Source organism: Myxine glutinosa, chromosome 1 (assembly GCF_964187855.1).
Source record: "Myxine glutinosa chromosome 1, kmMyxGlut1.1, whole genome shotgun sequence".
NCBI classification, from domain to species: domain Eukaryota; kingdom Metazoa; phylum Chordata; class Myxini; order Myxiniformes; family Myxinidae; genus Myxine; species Myxine glutinosa.
In genome coordinates this window covers 254775032-254794210 of record NC_136261.1, presented here as the reverse complement: position 1 = coordinate 254794210, position 19179 = coordinate 254775032, and the positions used below count along the sequence as shown (strand labels likewise).

Below are 19179 nucleotides of genomic sequence, written 5' to 3'. Positions count from 1 at the left end.
ATCCTCCTTCATTCATGCTGTTTTTGCATACATTAGACAGGTGTTGACAGTTTAGCCTGGTGTTGGCCTAGCGGTTAGGGTGCCGGCTTGGGATCCTAGGATCCTGGGTTCTAATCCCTGTCGATCGCTAAATTAACACCAGGGGGGTTGACTCAGCCTGTCATCCTTCCGATGTCAGCAAATTGAGTACCAGCTTGCTGGGATGAATGATCACGGTGAGTACCCCGATTTAGAATAGGTACACCGTATCCCTGCGCATCGTAAGAGGCGACCAAGGGTTGGCGTCAGGAAGGGCATCCGGCCATAAAAACATTGCCTCGAACAGGGAACCATGATTGTGATGGGGCCCGCAAGGCTAACCCCCGCTCTAGCGGGGAAAATGGCCTTAAAACGATCATTCATTCATTCATTCAGACAGATGTAAATATTAAGCTGTTCACTCAAGCTTTAAGTAAACTGTTTTTGTCACTGACAAGCAAGAGGAGTCCAAAACTGCCAAACAACATTGGTGCCAATCGAAACTTTTGGCAATCCAAATAAGAATTGCACACGGTCCCTTTTGGAGAGCCCACTTCATCACTTTAACTCAAAATAAAAACATGTCAACAAAACTATGCATGCCTTTGGGGTAGTGACCCTGCATAGCAGAGTTGAAGTTGATTTTAAAGTAATGCAAATAAGAAATTCATTACAATATTTAGAACACTTGATTATCAATATTTAAACGTACATACACTGCAATGAAAAAAAACAAAGCTATCAAAAATACACCTCTGTACTCCAAACACGACACATGGAAATCAAAATAACCAGAGATATATACACAGGATGAACAGCAGGTGGTATTTACCTTGCACGTCCCTTCGTTTAAACACTGCCCCTGACAGGGGTCGGCATCTAAGCAAAGACAAGCAAAATAATGATGCTTACACTCGGAACTGCTCCTTTTACCATGCTCAAAATATATACATCAATTACGCACCAGAAAAAACAATTGTTAAGATAAACTTCTCAAACAAAATCAAATACGAGCTACTCAGCACGTTTTACCTCGGTAAAATAAAGAAACAATGCCACGTGGACCCAGGTAATGCTGTTTCTTCTACCTTGTACACAAATCAAAAATTTACTGCTTCCTTCCAAAAATATCAGCATCGCTTCCAAATTGTCGGTTTTTCAAAACTACAAAACACCTCTCGAGTTAATCCTTGCTTACTTTTTGCATACAAAAAGAGGAATGCGATTGAACCATCTCTGAAAGACAGTTCCACAAATGAGGAGGGGGGGGGGGGGGAGAGGGAGGGTTGGGGGAAACAGGTTCACAAACTACCACCCCAGTTTCAAAACCATCACCGGAATTTTTAGTTCTTTAATACAAAGGTCAAAGCATGTGGCAGAGCTGTGTCTCAGCAGATCGAACATCAGGACCTAGGTGGCGTGACATGTCAGACATATGGATAAACAGTGAGTAGCTATATCTGCAGGTAAACAAAGGATAGGGTTAATGAATGAATACAAAAGCTTATCGATTGGGAGAGTAGAGACAAATGAGATCGTGACAGGTTGTCATCCTGAAGGACAAGCAGTGAATGAAATGACATAATTGAGCATACAATCCAATAAATGAGATGAAGGATGACAAGGCAGTTGAGCTGGAGAGAATGTTTAGTTGGGAAGAAAAGCTACTGGATGAAGACCTATGCAAATGCCATATTTAACCTAAAGAAGAAGCAGAAGAGGAAGAAGAATCAGAAGTGGAAGAAAAACTGGTAAATTAGTTAAAAATGTGGCCCAATATTTTCAAGGGAACATTTTATAACATACCAGAATCAACACCCTAAAGTTGGCCTGCCTTTCACCAAACCCCTCAAATTTTTAGAAATATGTCAGGGGTTTACAAATCTGGCGAAGTAATGGCCAACTCACAGTCACAGTTTTTTCCTCTCCAGCCAGGTAGACAACTGCAAAAGTAATCACCAAACATGTTCTTGCAGAATTGGGAGTTCTTGCAGGGATTTTCATCACACTCATTCACATCTGTAGCAAGCACACAAAGATGCAATAGTATAATCCCCTTTGGTCACTTATATCGTGCAATGCCGCAATAACTGGCAGTTGCACCAGCTGCAACAAATACGTCAATCTGACTTACCATAGTTTTACAACCAACAGGTCAGCTAAAATAGAAGAAAAACCATCGCTGGAACGAGAGCGCATAAAGTTCCAATGACAAAGACACTTGCCAGTTTACAATTATTTTGCAGACTGCGATTGACTTTGGTCTTAAGCTACATCTTCCACGAGCTTTGACTTATGGATCAAACAAATGATAATGCTCTTGGAAATGGCAAAACTTGCTACATGATAAATTTAATACTTCACCCTGTGAACATTACTCGCAATGTGGATGTTCTGTGGGCAGTGGGTGCGGTGACGGCTGCAAACCTCAACTTTTGCTGCCACCTACAAATAACCTTCAAGTGTATGTCATGGTGGTGAGGTGATTCTTCACCATTGAGAGAAAGGACCAAAAACGATAAATGGCATGACATCTCCAAACTTTACGGCCAGATTCTGACGAAACTTGGTGGACGAGTTGGGAGTGTGACAAGAACAAGGTGATTACATTTTGGTTCATGTCTGAATGCAGATACAGCCCATCACTGGATACAAAATGTAAACTGGTCAGCCTGGCAGGGATATGCAATCAGTGCCTTTCTAGTTAGTCCCCTACCGGTGTACACCGGAGGGGACTATAGGTTTGCACTCCATCCCTTCATCTATCAGTCTGTCGGTCTGTCTGTCTGTCTGTCTGTCTGTCTGTCTGTCTGTCTGTCACGCAAAGCACAGTTTTCCGGACTTTTTTTTCTTCTAAACTCTCAATGCTAATGATTTCAAACTTGGTACATGGTTTCCTCATGATAAGTTACAGATGAAGTTCGAACTTCACGACGTTTCGATCATTTTTGACAAAGTTATGGCACTTTGAACTTTGGTAATTTCCCCAACAGTTTTCTGGACGACAGACTGCCAGGAGGGGACATGTATTGCAGCGCAATACTCAGAATGCTTGTTTATTTTATTTTGAAGCATGGAGGGGGAATAGAATAAAGTTGAAAAAACTAAAAGGACAATACTTGGGAGAAAGGAAGTTGAACGAGTCGCACTGTGTTGGATTTTAGGCAGAATGTGCATGCCAACGAGATGGGATCTGGCTGAGTTGGTCAGCCAATCACAGGGACACCAATTCAACAATACAACACAACAAGGTAAGGTTTAATATGGAAAATTAGACAAAACATAAAAACAGAAATACAGGGCCAAAGATATAGCTAAAACATGACCGATCTGGTCTGGAACACTTGGCTTTGATGAATGACATGGTTCAACGTGCATAGACCCGGAAATGGGAATCTATACTTTGGATTTTGAGGAAGCAAGATGGGTGGGTGCCGTGGGGTATAATTTGTGTGACAGCAAACCATATGCAGCTTTCAGATAAATGGTTAACCCCCACTTTATGCATTTATTGTACAACTAATCGTTCTAAATGGCTAATTAGCAAACAATAACAAAATGGCTGTTTATAATTTATGTGGTATTTTGTTGGAACCGATGTGCCTCCCCCAACTATTAGGTAAGGTTGGCATCGTTTTTTAATCTTGTAATTTAGGTGGTTTGAAATGTTTTAAGGTTCAGCACAGTAATTGTAGCATGCTCTGGCAATGTGGTGCAATTTTGGGGAGACTTGAATGCCAATGTGTTCTTTATTATAGGAGGTGTATGCAGTAGTGTAGTTTGGTGAGGTGGGGGTTGAGGGAAGTTAAATTCCCTCTCACTTGCATACATGAATTAATGGCTCCTAAAGCATATGTGATGTGGTTGTTTTATCATCCACATGTTAAATGCACCATCCTTTGGCAGAGTAAAAGTCATTTAAAGCAAGGGTGTTGGAGAGTTCATCACATTCCACGAACCATCACATTTACATCATACTTTGTGATTACTGATTACCCATTGCTTTCCCACCAGCAGTAGTTGGCTTGGAAATTTGTTTGGGGCCTTCGTGAAAATTGCCTACTGCTTTATTAATGTTTGCAGTCATGTAATGACAATAGTGTAATTAATACTAGTGTTACTCTTGTGTAGTGTGTAAAACATTTGATGAACAAGCATTCTGAGTATTGCGCTGCAATACATGTCCCCTACCGGCAGTCTGTCATCCGGAAAACTGTTGGGGAAATTACCAAAGTTCAAAGTGCCATAACTTTGTCAAAAATGATCGAAACGTCGTGAAGTTCGAACTTGATCTGTAACTTATCATGAGGAAACCATGTACCAAGTTTGAAATCATTAGCATTAAGAGTTTAGAAAAAAAGTCCGGAAAACTGTTCTTTGCATGACGGACGGACTGACGGACTGAGGAACGGAGTGCAAACCTATAGTCCCCTCCGGTGTACACCGGTAGGGGACTAATAAAAATTACCACCGCTAACTCTGCCCAAGCTCAGCTCTTTTCAAGTTTCCACTTTTTCCTTTCCGAGAGTTTGTAGCCATATCCATGTTGTCCACCCAGTGTGTTCTCCCCTAATCCCCATTGTTCCCCACATCCCTCATTTGTCCAAGACTCCCTCCATTTTGCCCCTCAACCCTGTTGGTGGGTTTCCACCTCTCTCTTTATTGTTCCTTGTTCTGTTCTTTGTTCCTTGTTCTGTTCTTTGTTCTATGATGTAGCTTGTCCACGAGCTTCAACTTTATATACAGAAGAAAAAGAAAGATGCCTTACATAAAAAAAATATACAACACATAACAGAAAAAGAAAAGGAAATACGTACCAACTTGACAAGCTCTTCCTGTCCATTGCGGAGGGCAAATGCACACAAATCCGCCAAATTCATTCAAGCATGTACCCCCATGTGCACAAGTATTATATGAACATTTATCAACATCTGTGAACAAATGAACAAGATAAACGCAAAAAGTATTAGAATAGCTGAAAGTTGAATTCATTTTGCAAATGCCATAATAAAAAACAAGATTCACAGCTACCCAGGTCAATAAAGACTACAAGTTCATCATCCAATTGCATTGTTCAGATTTTGAGATTTACAAATAGAAATCTCAGTGCAGAGAATAATAAAATACAACAAAAAAAAAAACTAGAACAGCACTCAGTAGAGAGCATAACAGTTTACACTTTACAGGTGAACAGTTTACGTTTTATATCCCAGAGTAGACCAGAAAATCACAATACAGAATCACATTTAATCAAAATCATCCGTCCATAACTTTTTGAGATATCCTGCTATATGTTGGTTTTAGCCCCATCTCCCAATGGTGAAGAATCTCTATTTAAAAAAAAAAAAATTATTCTCGAATCCAAATCCATATGCAGATCTTCACCAAAATCGAATAAATTCTTCCTTGTTACACACACAACCTATCCAACAAGTTTCGTCCAAATCCATCCATAACTTGAGATATCCTGCGGGTGTATCGTTTTTGACCCTATCTCCAAATGGTGAAGAATCGCTTAAAAAATTCCAGTAGCCGGATCCGAATCTGGATCTTCACCAAAATCTAATCATTTCGGCCTTGTCACATACAGTACATCTCTGCCAAATGTCGTCCAAATCCGTCCACAACATTTTGAGATATCTTGTTCACAAATGGACATACAGACAGGGGTGAAAACAACCTTCATCCACTTTTGGGGGCTGAGGTAAAAATAGTTAAACATGGGACACACAAAATGAATATAAAGGCCTCACTTTCATTGCATGTAATTCCAGCCCAAGCTGCAAGGCACCGGCAAGCAAATCCAGTGTCAAGTTCACGACACGAGGCACCATTCTGGCAAAGGTTGCTCACACAAGGCCTGTCAACTGGAAACACAAGACCATCATGGCTAGTACTAGTAGAAAGGCTGTGACTCGATCTTTAGCCTCCGTTACACACAACACAGTTGGACATGTGAAGCACCCTAACAACTCCTCAAAACGAGCATACCTAAAAAAAAACGACTGAGATCCTCACCAATTTCACAGTCGGTGCCAGAGAATCCTTCCAGACAAATGCATTCATATTTGTCAGGTTGGGAGTTCTTACAGGTACCACCATTCTCGCATGGTGTATGCCTCCCACAGTAGTCCAAATCTGAGTGCAATGCAAACATGCAAATAAATGCCAGAGCAAATAAACCTCCTGGAGAACAATACAAAAGGTTGCTGGCATGGTTTAGGTGGCTTTGCTACCTTTATTGCAAAGCAGACCACCCCAATTGGTTTCACATAGGCACTGCCAGCTTTCTACACAGGTGCCATGTTCACAGCCAGGATGTGGGAGACACCGATCACAAACCTCTCCACTCCAACCATATTGGCACCTGTTATTGCAATTCACAAAAAAATAAATACAATTGCAGTTATTTCCATTTTAAACAAGCATAACAAAAAATATTGTGGGTTGTATAATTGTATAATAAACTAGCTGGATCCGGACTAGCTTCACCAACATATTGTATAATATGTTGTATAATAAACAGTAACAAACTAACTATTTTCGTCAACCTTGCGTTAAAGGGGAGAGGGCAATAATACAACATAATTACATCAACCAGGAAAAATGCATTTATGTTGAAAAAAGATTCAGCAAATGGAGGGATGTGAAGGAAGAGTGGGAGAAAAAAAATCGTAGGGAAGTTAAGACAAGGAAGCAGAAGCAGAAGCAGCATGAGACAAAGATGAGCATGACAAATAGATAAACTTACTTGCAAGTGTCTGGATAAGAACAATAGCCATGCTGCACATTGCACCCCTGATGGCAAATTGCTGTTGAATAAAAAACAAACTTTAAAATCCACGAGAAGGGGCATAATCTGAATGCCCGTAATAAAGTTTAGAAAGGCATCAAATTTATGAGGGCATGATCCACCTTGAAGACCGTCAAAAAGTGCTGGTGCAAGATATGAGACCCCACTAACTGCTTACCTTTCTTGCAGTGCAGACCAGTCCAGCCTTTATGACAAATCTCGTTTCCAAGCTCATCACATTCGTAGTGTCCAAAGTAGTCATCACGTGGTTTGCACAAGCGCGTACAGTTTGAACCATAGTAGTTCTTGTCGCAAATGACGCGCACATTGTATGATAACCGGATCCTTGGGCCTGTGTGACTTAATTTTTGCCACCTTGGTCCCGGGAACAGAACACTGGAATGCTTTGCCCGCTCAATCAGCTCTGCAGAACAAATAGTAGAGTATGTCGAAGTTACCAAAAATCAACCCACAAATCAATGTGACAAGTATTACTGCCATCTTTAAGCAATGCAAACCCAATAGCACAATAAAATGTATTACTCATTTTTCGATCAACACAATGGAAAACTAGGACAGCACAAGGTAGAGTGTATACCTCCACCAGGCTGAACAGTTTACGTTTGGTCTCCCACTGTTAGGCCTGATATGCATCCGGATCTTCACCAAAATCTAATCAATTAATCCTTTTCAAACAGCAAACCTGTACTCCAAATCCATCCATAACTTTGTAATATCGTGCGCATAGACATAGATGGACAAAAACGAACAGACAAAAAGACAAACAAGAAGACGTCATGCATAGCACGATACTTGCAAAATCCGCACACCCCACCCCCAAAAGTTTTCCATTGATACAGCAAATTGTCCATTTCATGAAGATTAAAATTTACAATCTTGATCAAAGCTCGGGTTAATAGGATGAAAAGTGACGATTTTTCAGATGAAAAATGATGATTTTAGAAGTTTGACCTCGAGTTGATCTTTGACTTTTGACCTCATAAATAGTATGTTTCCCAATTTAGTGACTCGATATGCAAATGCTGTTCAATTTTCAAGTCAATCAGTTGAGAATTGATGGCTTTTTGGATGAAAATTGATGACTTTTAAAAGTTGACCGTTGACCTTTCGACCTCAAAATCAATAGGCTTCTCAATTGGGACGACCTAGACAACTTGGTGAAGTTTTGTGACGATCGGTTTAGAATTGTGACCTGTAGGCCGGTGACAGACAAACAAACAGAGAAAGAGAAACAGACAGACAGACAAACGCAACCGACCAATATACTTCAAGAATCTTCGATTTTGCAAGTAATAAACAGACAAAAAGACAAGGCCAAAAACATAACCTCTGTCCATCCACCTTGTCTTTATGTTGTGATCAATACCCATGCTGCAGCAAAGTGCAAGGCCAAACCATGATGCATCAGGGCAAACAGGCTTAAAAAAGCTACTATTTGCTGGGCATTACAAGGGCATGACAATTTAATTGGATAATTAAAACAAACTGAAAATCAAGACTGAAGCAGCAGGAAGTGGGATTGGATTTCAATTACAAATGCGATCAAGAACCATGCAAATGGAAGCTCAAGTCCGAAGAAACACTGTACAAGGCAATTCGTTGCAAGAGCATTTTGCAAGCTCAGGGCCACCTCATACCAGCATTTAATGCTGCCAAATACATGTTGCAATAATTACAACCAAAACCATTTAGATGGCCCAACTAGTAGCCACTCAAGATATTTTCATGGAAATAATTTCCAAATACAACCAGAACCAATGGTACTGCACATTGGACCAAAATTTCTGTTAAATTATTCAAAGTACAAAAATATTCCCCAATGTCAATTTTAATGCAAATACTTCAAATTTTGTAAAATTGTGAAGAATGTTGAAAACACACTGCAACACCATAAAACAAATGTATTTCCCAAAAGAGTGAGAGAATGAGAAAGAAAAGTAAAATATACCAGAGTGTGCATGGAAAAGGACAAGGTGATAAAAGAAGAGGTAAAGATAAAATCGAGCCAGAAATGAGCATTGCTGGTAGTTGGGGGAAGAAAAGAAAAGAAAAAAAACAAAAAAAAACAAACAACTGTCTTAGGCATGTGATTCTCCAGCTAAAGACAAGGGTGGCAGGAAGGAAGGTCAAGGTGTGCAGAAATAAGTTAGAGCAACAAGAACTTAAGTTGCTCACCATCATACTAAAATATGCAATTAGAGTCTGACTTTTTTTTTGACTGCAATACTTTCGGTCGATACTTATCCAATAGCAACCAAACTTGACAGGTGGACTAAGGGCCACAACAGGGTTGAAGAAATTAAACTACTCCCCCACCCACACCCCCTTCCCTTCCCCAAAGGTGATTTGCACTTTGGACGAACTGTGCGTTGAGATGTATATCTGTATTAAGAAAGTTTATCGTGGCGTTTTTACAAGGTCGCTTCAAACAAAGAATAACTAGAATGGCTCTAGGTAGAGCGCATACTTCTGCCAGGCTGAATAGTTTACATTTTGTATCCCACTGCTAGGCCAGATATTGATCCACACCTGAACCAAAATCGAATCAGCTTGTTCTTGTAACCTTACCAACTCATCCACCAAGTTTAGTCTGAATCTGTTCACAACTTTGCAATATTTTGTTCAGAGACAGAGACAAACAGACCTTCGGTGTTGGAGGTAATAATAGCACAATATTAATGTTATTACAAAGCAATACCACCCTTCAAGGGGTTTTTGAGACATGCAATATTGCCCATCCACATCCTTTTGCCCCTCCACACGACACCCTTAGAGAAGTAAATATTAGAGGGAATTTCGAATGGTCAGGCACAGTCTGATCTTTTGAATGACCTGATCTAATATATTACAGTAATAGATCTACATATAACACAATGTCAAAGTGGAATTTGTTTTTCTTAGAAATTTCTGCAAAATAATTAAAAAGTAAATACAGAAATATCTAATTTACAAAAGTATTCAACCCTTTGAGTCAATACTTTGTATAAGCCCCTTTGGCAGTGATTACAGCTTTGAGTCTTCTTGGGTACGTCTGTATCAGCTTTGCATATCTGGATTTTGGTAGTTTCTCCCATTCTTCTTTGCCGATTTGCTCAAGCTCTGTCAAGATGGAAGGGGAGCATCAGTGACCAATCTTCAAGTCTTTCCACAGATACTCAATGGGATTCAAGTCTGGGTTTTGGCTGGGCCACTCAAAGACTTTCACGTTCTTGGGTTGAAGCCATTTCAGTGTTGCTTTGGCTATATGTTTGTTGGGGTCATTGTCCTGTTGGAACGTAAATCTGTTGCAATCTGAGGTCTTTTTGCACTTTGAAGCAGGTGATCTTAAAGGATTTGCTTGTATTTGGCTCCATTCATTGTTCCCTCTATCCTTACAAGTCTCCCAATCCCTGCTGCTGAAAAGCAACCTCATAGCATGGTGCTGCGACCACCTTGCTTAACGCTAGCGATGGTGTTAGATGGGTGATGAGCTGTGCTTGGTTTCTGCCAGACAGTGCTTTGCATTCAGGCCAGAGGTCAATTTTCGTCTCATCAGACCACAGAATATTTTGCCTCATGCTCTCCATCTTTCACATGCCTTTTTGCAAATTCCAAGCATGCTGCCATGTGCCTTTTTTCTTAGGTGTGGCTTCCATCTGACCACTCTCCCATAAAGCCTACACTTGAGAAATGCTGCCAAAACTGTTGTCCTTCCGTCAGGTTCTCCTATTTCAGCCAAGGAACTCTAGTTCTGTCAGTGTGGTCATTGGGTTCTTGGTCATCTCCTTGACCAAGGTCCTTCTTGCCCAGTTGGTTCAGTTTCATCAGATGGCCAGCTCTAGGAAGAGTCTGTGAAGTTCCATATTCTTTTGATTTCCTAATGATGGAGCTCACTGTGCTCTTAAGACCTTCACTCTATAATTTGTTGTATACCCTTCCCCCGATATATGCCTCCTGCAACTTCTATCTCGGTTTTATGGATTGCAAAAAGCAAGCATTTCTGGAGACCTACCTGTGTGAGTAATCAGCGAAATTGCTTATGAATTAAGTTTCCCCCTGGCTGATGTTCGAAATGCATCATTTGAACAAGCGAAACTTCCGGATCGTTGGGAGTATGCAGAACTGCAGAAGCGACACCCATTCCAAAGTCCTAACCACAGACTTTGTGGGAATTGAGACCAATAGCACTGAAGAGTTACTTCGCAAAAGTTGCAGAATCATTTATTACAAAATGTCTCCTCAAGGACATCGAAAAAAAAAAAAGATCCTAATCAACACGGTAATCAAAGAAAGCTATGAACTTGTCATTATCTAATGGGAATGCTTCATCAGCTATATGAAAATGCTGATAATCCAAAATCAATATCAACCGTAGTTCTTACAGATTTTTCAAAAGCCTTCAATCAAATCGATCATAATGTTCTGGTTTGTAAACCGATTCATCTTGGAGTACACCCATATATTATCTCCTGGATTATTAGCCTTTTATAAATCTGTCAGCAGTGTGTGAAATATAAGGGAACCATATCAGATATGAAAAATAGTCATGCTGGATTACCACAGGGTACAAAATTAGGTCCAATTTTGTTTTTGGTAATGATCAAAACGCCCCATCCCGTATTTCAAATACGTGGATGATTTTACCCTTGTTGAAAGTTGTAAAGGGACCCGACAGTCACAGATGCAGCAATCCTTACTTTCTTTTCAGAATTGGACATCTGATAACATGAAGCTGAATGCGTCAAAATGTTACACGATGACGGTTTCCTTCACAAAGCAGCCAGTGCAACATCAAACATTCTTTAAAAATAACACTCAGTTATCCAGTGTGTAATCAAAGTGCTTGGTGTGACAATACAAGAAAACTTGAAATGGGATGCTCGTATACAGTGCATTCAGAAAGTATTCAGACCCTTTCACATTTTCACATTTTGTTATGTTGCAGCCTTATGCTGAAATCGTTTAAATTCATTTTTTTCCCTCAATCTATACTCAATACCCCATAATGGCAAAGAGAAAACAGGATTTTAGAAAGTTTTGCAACTTTATTAAAAATAAATAATTGAAATATCACATTGACATAAGTATTCAGACCCTTTGCTATGACACTTGAAATTTAGCACAGGTGCCTCCCATTTCTCTTGATCATCTTTGAGATGTTTCTACACCTTGATTGGAGTCCACCTGTGGTAAATTCAATTGATTGGACATGATTTGGAAAGGCACACACCTGTCTATATAAGGTCTCACAACTGACAATGCATATCAGAGCAAAAACGAAGCCATGAGGTCGAAGGAACTGCCTGCAGGGCTCAGAGACAGATTGTGTCGAGGCACAGATCTGGGAAAGCCTACAAAAAAAAAAAAATTCTGCTGCATTGAAGGTTCCCAGAGCACAGAGGCCTCCATAATTCTTAAATAGAAGAAGTTTGGAACACCCAGGACTCTTCCTAGAGCTGGCCGCCCGGCCAAACTGAGCAATCGGGGGAGAAGGGCCTTAAGAGAGGTGACCAAGAACCCGATGGTCACTGGCTGAGCTCCAGAGATCCTGTGTGGAGAAGGGAGAAACTTCCAGAAGGATAACCATCACTGCAACACTCCACCGATCTGGGCATTATGGCAGAGTGGCCAGACGGAAGCCTCTCCTCAGTGAAAGACATGAAAGCCCACAGAATCTTGTTTCTCAGTCCTTTAGGTGCTTTTTTCAAACTCCAATTCGGCTTTCATGTCCCGGCTTTCAGGTCCACAACGATTTGTCCCACTTCATCCTTCAAGCAACTCACCCTCATCACATCACACCTCTTTCGCTATCTGCTTTGCAATCCTGAATACCGCTCTCTGACCCTCTTCCGAATCCAAGCGTTCTCCAAACATTTTCCTACATGCCTCCTGCGCCTTTGCTACCTCTTTCTTTGCAGCCTTCTTGGCTGCCTTATAACTTTCATGCTGTGCCTTTTCTGCCCCCATACCCTTCGCCTTCTGCCACTCCTTGAACTTCTTTCTCTTCTCGTTAATCTTCTTCCAACTTCATCATCCCACCACCATGTTTCCGAGTGCCTCGCTGGTCCTTTTGTCCATCCACATACCTCACCAACAGCTCCCAACAGACTATCTTTCATTGACATCCAACCACTTTCAAGCTCGACCACATCATCCTCTACCATACTCAGCCTCTCTTTTAATGCCTCCCTCACTGTCACCTCTTTCAACCTCCACACCTTCATTCTCGGTTGGTACTTCACCCGCCAAGCTCTCCTCGCACCTTTCCACTTATGTCGCAGACAACCAAGTGGTGCTGTGAAAAAGCCTCCTCCCCGGGGATCACCTTTGTGTCCCGGAGGTGCCCCCTCTCGCCTACGCACCAGCAGGTAGTCAACGGTTGTCGTCGACCCACCTGATGTGTATGTAACAAGCTTATTATCCTCTTTCTGGAACTGAGTATTACAAATCAACAAATCAGCTCCATCAGCAAACTCCAAAATCCTTTCACCTTCTCCATTTCTCACACCATATCCATAACCCCCATGAACACTCTCTCAAAACCGTCCATACTCCTTCCCACATGTCCATTTAGGTCTCCTCCTACCACAACAACTTCCTCATCTTTCACGTTTTCCATCAGCTTCTCTATTGCACACCAGAACTTGTCCATCTCTTCATCGCTCTGACCAACCTGCGGAGCATATCCCGAGATGATGTTCACCAAGAGCTTTCCAATCATCATTTTCATCATCAACCTTTCACTCACGAGTCACACTCACCACACTGTGTACAAACTCCTCAGAAAACAGGACACCAACACCATTCACGCCTTCTGGGCACCCTTGCCACACAAACTTGTATTTCTGTCCCTGCCTACCCTTCACCATTCACACCACTTCCCTTCCATCTCGTCTCCTGCACACAACATATGTCCACTCTTCTTCTGACCAATACTTCCACCACTTCTCCTGATCTCCCTGTCATTGTCCCTACATTCCATGTCCCAAACCTCAGAAACCGATCTCCACGTCGGGCATCAGACGTTTCGTCGCCATAAATGGAGTGATTTCCACCCTTGCTTCGATCGGGTTCCCCACCTTGAGTTTTGAAGCGGGAGTGAGTCCCGCACGGGGTACTTCGGGCTGAATCCTGCCCATTTGTCGTAATTGTCATTGTTCGCTTTTTGAGGCAATGTTTTTATGGCCAGATGCCCTTCCTGACCCCACCATTTTAGTCGCCTCTTACGACACGCAGGGATACGGTGTACCTATTCTAAACCGGGTTACACACCAGGAACTTTCAATGCAGCACAAAAAAATTTTTGTAGGCTTCCCCAGATCTGTGCCTCGACACAATCCTGTCTGAGCTTTGCAGGCAGTTCCTTCGACCTCATGGCTTTTGCTTCGATTTGCATCGTCAGCTGTGAGACCTTATATAGACAGGTGTGTGCCTTTCCAAATCATGTCAAATCAATTGAATTTGCCACAGGTCGACTCCCATCAAGGTGTAGAAAAATCTCAAAGACTATCAAGAGAAATGGGAGGCACCTGAGCTAAATTTCAAGTGTCATAGCAAAGGTTCTGAATACTTATGTAAATGTGATATTTCAGTTTTTTCTTTTTAATAAATTTGCAAAACCTTCTAAAATACTGTTTTCTCTTTGTCAATATTACGAAATCTTGAGGGATTTGTCAATATCCTCCTATTGAGTGTAGATTGATGAGGGAAAAATGAATCTAAACGATTTCAGCATAAGGCTGCAACGTAACAAAATGTGAAAAAAGTGAAGGGGTCTGAATACTTTCTGAATGCACTGTAAATTACTTTTTGAACAAACAAAGGTACATTTTGATTACACTACTCACAATAAGTTAGGGATATTGGCAGGTTCTTCGGTGTGGTTGATTTTGTGTATTAGTTATGTTGAAAAAAAGTTGTTGGTCCTAATTCTATGGTAATTAATGTGTGAAAAAATAGTATTCTTGATTTCAATAACCTAACCCTAATAAAAAAAAAATAAACTCACTCCCACAATATCCCAAACTTATTGTGAGTAGTGTACTCGCAACGGTACCCGCCCGACGGGTGGTGCTTCAATTGGGAGGTCCAAATGAATAGGCAAAATATCAGAAATTGAAGGCTTTTTGTTATTTTAACCGATTTATATAAACATCCGTTAAATCATATCACACACAAATCAAAATCTAAACAGTATTTGTAGACAAATAGTTTGGGCAATGGGCTCTCCAATATTCCATGTGTTCACGGTTTGAATTACGTAACCTAACGTTTGTGACGATATTTTCATTGTGACGATGGTGCGACGATGTTTGTGTTCACGGTAGTGTTTGATGTGACGGTGTGAACGTAATTTCTTAATGTTTTTCGTTTTTATTTTCGTAATCATTTAATGAACGTTTAGTGTTTGATGAACTTTTAATGTGCGTAAGAATAATGTTTAACCCTTTGAGTACAGGAATTTTTTTTGATAAAAACCCCCGGTATGGGAATAATTTGGCATTTTGGTACGGGAATGCAACCACATATTGACGATCTATTTGTAGGTATAGTCGATGACGTGTCGTAACGTCATCCGTACACGAAACGTTTTCGTTTGTGGGTTGCGGCACTGGACGTCATCCGTACTCAAAGGGTTAATTATCATTAAATGAATGAATGAATCAATGAAATAAATAATGCCATGGTGCCACGTTGGCTGCAGTGACAATATAAAAATGTTTGCCAAGAACTTCAAAGAGAGAAAAGGAACTTTTATCAGCAATGTCGTCTACCCTGAAGTTCTAAGCTGAAGAAGAGGTACAAAATCATTCAATTTTTTTTCCTAAAGAAAACCGTAAAGTTGATATCACGATTTGAAACACGATGGAATAATATTGTTGCGGTTTTTAGAACCCCTCACTTTGTAAATACTTGTAAATAATATTCCATCATTTAAAAGGGTTAAAGGTTGCACCCATAGTTAGGCCACAGCAACACGTAGGACACCATAGGACTTTCAGTTATTCCCTTAGTATGTGTTTCAGATAAGGCTGTGTTCCCAATAGTTGAATCTGCGTTGCATTAATCAAATAAGATAGGTCCCAATCCATTCTGGCCATTTTGCCAACCTCTCCCAATTCTTTTATGCGCCTCTGCCAGCCGCAGCCGCCTCAGCGTTCGCTCAGGAAACGCCATTACGCACACGGTCAAGCTTGGAGAAGAAGGGGGCGGAGCCCCAAGAACGAGGCGCGGCCCTGTCAACGAGCCGTCAAGGGCGGACCCGGTGAGCCCTCGCTAACCAACCAGGGCTGAGGTGAGCTCACTGGCGGGCGTGACTATGAAGCGCGGATTGATCTATAAGCGCACTATATAAGCGCATGTGCCAAGCCCTATCACAGACTGCGCCGGAGGGATGCTGATCATAAAGGACTGCGCGGAGGTCGGGCGAGCGAGCACATTGTTTCGGAACGGACTGCGCAAGGGAACTCCATTGTTAACGGACTGATCCAGGAGTGCTCCATTTGATACGAACTGCCTGTTTGATACGGACATTGATTGATCGGGTCAGAGAGCGTTTGGCACGCTATACGTACGCAGCATTCTAGCCCCTCGCATATGTAAGGTCCGGTCGCGCGCCAACGACATGCGAAGCTGCCTGCCGTTTTTTGCCCGCGGACCTGGAGCCTGGACGGGGTCGACCTGCCTGGATCCATCTGCCTGGACCTTCCTCCCCTACCAGCTACCATCCCATGTGAGTGTGTATGTTTGTCCGGGGTTGTAAGAAAGACTGTATAGATAAGATTGCCCTGTGTCCTTTTGTTTCTTCTTCTTCTTGTACATGCTTTCGTTTCCTCTTCTTTTGCTTGTAAATAATTAATAAACCCACTCTTTGTTCTTCCCTTACTCTGGTTTCCTCTTATTCGATTGTCTGTCTTTTCCCCATTGAGTACCTGTGGCACGATTTCGGAACCGCTATAATCGGGTGTAGTATTTGTTAACGGCCCGAATCGCGGCTCACTTCGCTCGGCGTATCCATTAACGCTGCGGCTCGGGTGGGAGTTATCTCCTCGCTTTACGGCCGGTGGTAGTACTAAGGTAAGAAGACTAATTGGGCTTACAACCCTACTTACCACGACCGGAAGTGACGTCATAGCTTCCAGGATTGGGGGACGGCCAGCTTAAAGACATGGGGATTAACCCCCCCCCCCCTTGATAAGGGGAGAGCTGACCCCCGAATCCGCAACAATTGGTGTCTGGGAGTGGGATTGGACCCGAACCAAATTTTCTTATCTAAAAAAAATTTTTGGGTCAAAATTAAGAGCGGCCGAAATTTTATTACCATCCCAATCGAGTCGTGCCATGGATAATCAAGGCGATCGGATACTGGTGGGGGGAAATGAAGAGGTAGAAGAGGGGTTAGAGTCAACCCTCCCCAGGGAGGTAGTGGGAGTAATGGAGGAAAGCAAAGAAGGTGCGGTAGTGGGGGTTGCAGGCACACAAAATGGTGGCGAGGGCTGCGCCCACTGTGCAAGTGGGAGGGATGGGATCTGCAGGACCTCATGGCACAGCTACAGGCAGTCATACAAATGGAGATGGCAAAGAATAGTAAACAGATGGAAAATAAAATGGATGCTCAGAGAAATAAACTTGGGGAGCAAATGGGAAACCAAACTGGGGGATTACGAAATGATATGGGCAACCAAATTGGGGAATTGAGAAATGAGATGGGAAGCCAAATTGAGGAAATGGGAAATGATTGGAAAACCAAATTAGAGGGATTGAGTAAGGAGATGGAAAAGATGGATGCAATGGGAAATCTAATTGAAGGGTTTGGAAACAGAATGGGTGACCGCATACAAAAAATTTTGGGAGAACATTGACCGCAGATCGGGCGGAAAGGTTGCACGGGTACGCGACGAGGTAACGCGACTTGAGAAGCACGGTTTGAGCGAAGTTGAGCAAAGCGCAGCCAGGTGGACCGGTATAGAAATCGCGACCCGGGGTATGGGAAAGCCAACGGCCGCAGAATTAAAAGAACATTTTTTGAGCGCGCCGGCGGTCGTTGGGCTGGGAAGAGAAATCGAACCAATAGTGGAAATTGGGGCGGAAGAGACGGACTTAGAAAAGCACTCATCGAGGGAAGGAATGGAAATTGTGCAAAGTCCGTGCTCGCATCGTGATGTCGTGGTTCATAACCAAAATGAAAGTTTGCAGGTGGTGGAGCAAAGAGGAGGAAGCGCCAAGGTGAGTAGGTTAGTATATGGTGCTAAAATATTTTGTGGGAAGGTGTTTGGCGCGAAAGGATTTTTCACGTGCTTGGGATCCAGACGGCACCCGGGCGTTCGTGGAAGGTCCTTTGTGCGCTGCGTCAATGAAAATGGTGCACGTGTAAGAAAAAGGTGTGCGTCGAAGAGTGAGTGTGTTAGTGTGTGAAAGTGGGTTGGAAGTGTGAGACACCGAGTGAGTTGGTTGTGGCGAGTGTGCGAGAATGCACACCTGAGTTGGTTGTGGTGAGTGTGTGGGAGAGCACACCAGAGCGCGTTATTGGGTGTGCGACAGGGGATTACACACCCATGGGTAGGTGTGCGCTGAGTGGGTATGTGCAAGCGTGCACCCCCACGAGTGGTACGGAATACGTACCGGGAGTGTGCGCAAGAAGGTGCGCGAGAGAGGTGTGTAACGGAGTGTGTGAGTGTGCCTGGGTGGTGTGCAAGAGAAAGTGCAATAACGGAGTGCATGGAGACGCCTGGATGTGCGAGTGGGAAAAGGAACGCGTGGTATGAACATGCGAGTCGGGCATCGACGTTAACTGGGTTAGCGTCTAGGCCGATGTATAGCCGACGCGAGCTCTTGGTCCGTGATGGGCTTTGTGTGCTGCGGGGACCAGCGGAGGTCACAGCCACCGCGGTTTCTCAAGAACCGCCATGTGCGATCCGCGCCGGGCTCCGCCCTGCACAGTCGGTGCCGCGCTTTGTTAGGCAAAGCGATCGGCCCGGTTCGAGGGGAAGGAGAAGGGGTCGGAGCGGCGCCCCCCCTTGCGGTGGCGGCGCTCCAGCCGGGCAAGGCTGGGCAATCACGCTTGGGAGCGCAAGGCCCTGTATAGGGGTGGTGCCTGGAGTCTTGGCCCGACAAAACCTCCTCCCCTGAATCCGAATGCCGGACGGACCCAACCTGCAGGAGATGTATGTACTCACCACAACCAACCACAGTATGCATTGCTCTGTTTTTCAAAGCCGAGCTGTGATGAAAATGCATTAGGGCGCACCGAGAGGCTCAAGTTTAGTAAACAAATAGAAATAGTGATGGCAAATGGTATATGGTGTAGTGGGATGGTAGAGGTGGTGCTACTCCCCCGTGTGTGTGCATGTGTGAGACCCACTCCGTGT

At 42.9% G+C, this 19179-nt stretch overlaps 1 protein-coding gene across 2 annotated transcripts in view; it reads right to left on the bottom strand.

Moving 5' to 3' along the window:
• LOC137436458 (uncharacterized) overlaps window positions 1–19179 on the bottom strand; it is a 201201-nt gene that overhangs the window by 92933 nt on the left and 89089 nt on the right. For both annotated transcript variants that reach the window (XM_068130265.2, XM_068130255.2), the window contains exons 4-11: window positions 6990–7235; window positions 6770–6830; window positions 6255–6385; window positions 6037–6156; window positions 5772–5885; window positions 4836–4949; window positions 1927–2037; window positions 851–897 (exon numbers count right to left, since the gene is read on the bottom strand). In XM_068130265.2, the coding sequence (XP_067986366.1) occupies window positions 851–897; window positions 1927–2037; window positions 4836–4949; window positions 5772–5885; window positions 6037–6156; window positions 6255–6385; window positions 6770–6830; window positions 6990–7235 (944 nt within the window). The remainder of the gene's footprint in view (window positions 1–850; window positions 898–1926; window positions 2038–4835; window positions 4950–5771; window positions 5886–6036; window positions 6157–6254; window positions 6386–6769; window positions 6831–6989; window positions 7236–19179) is intronic.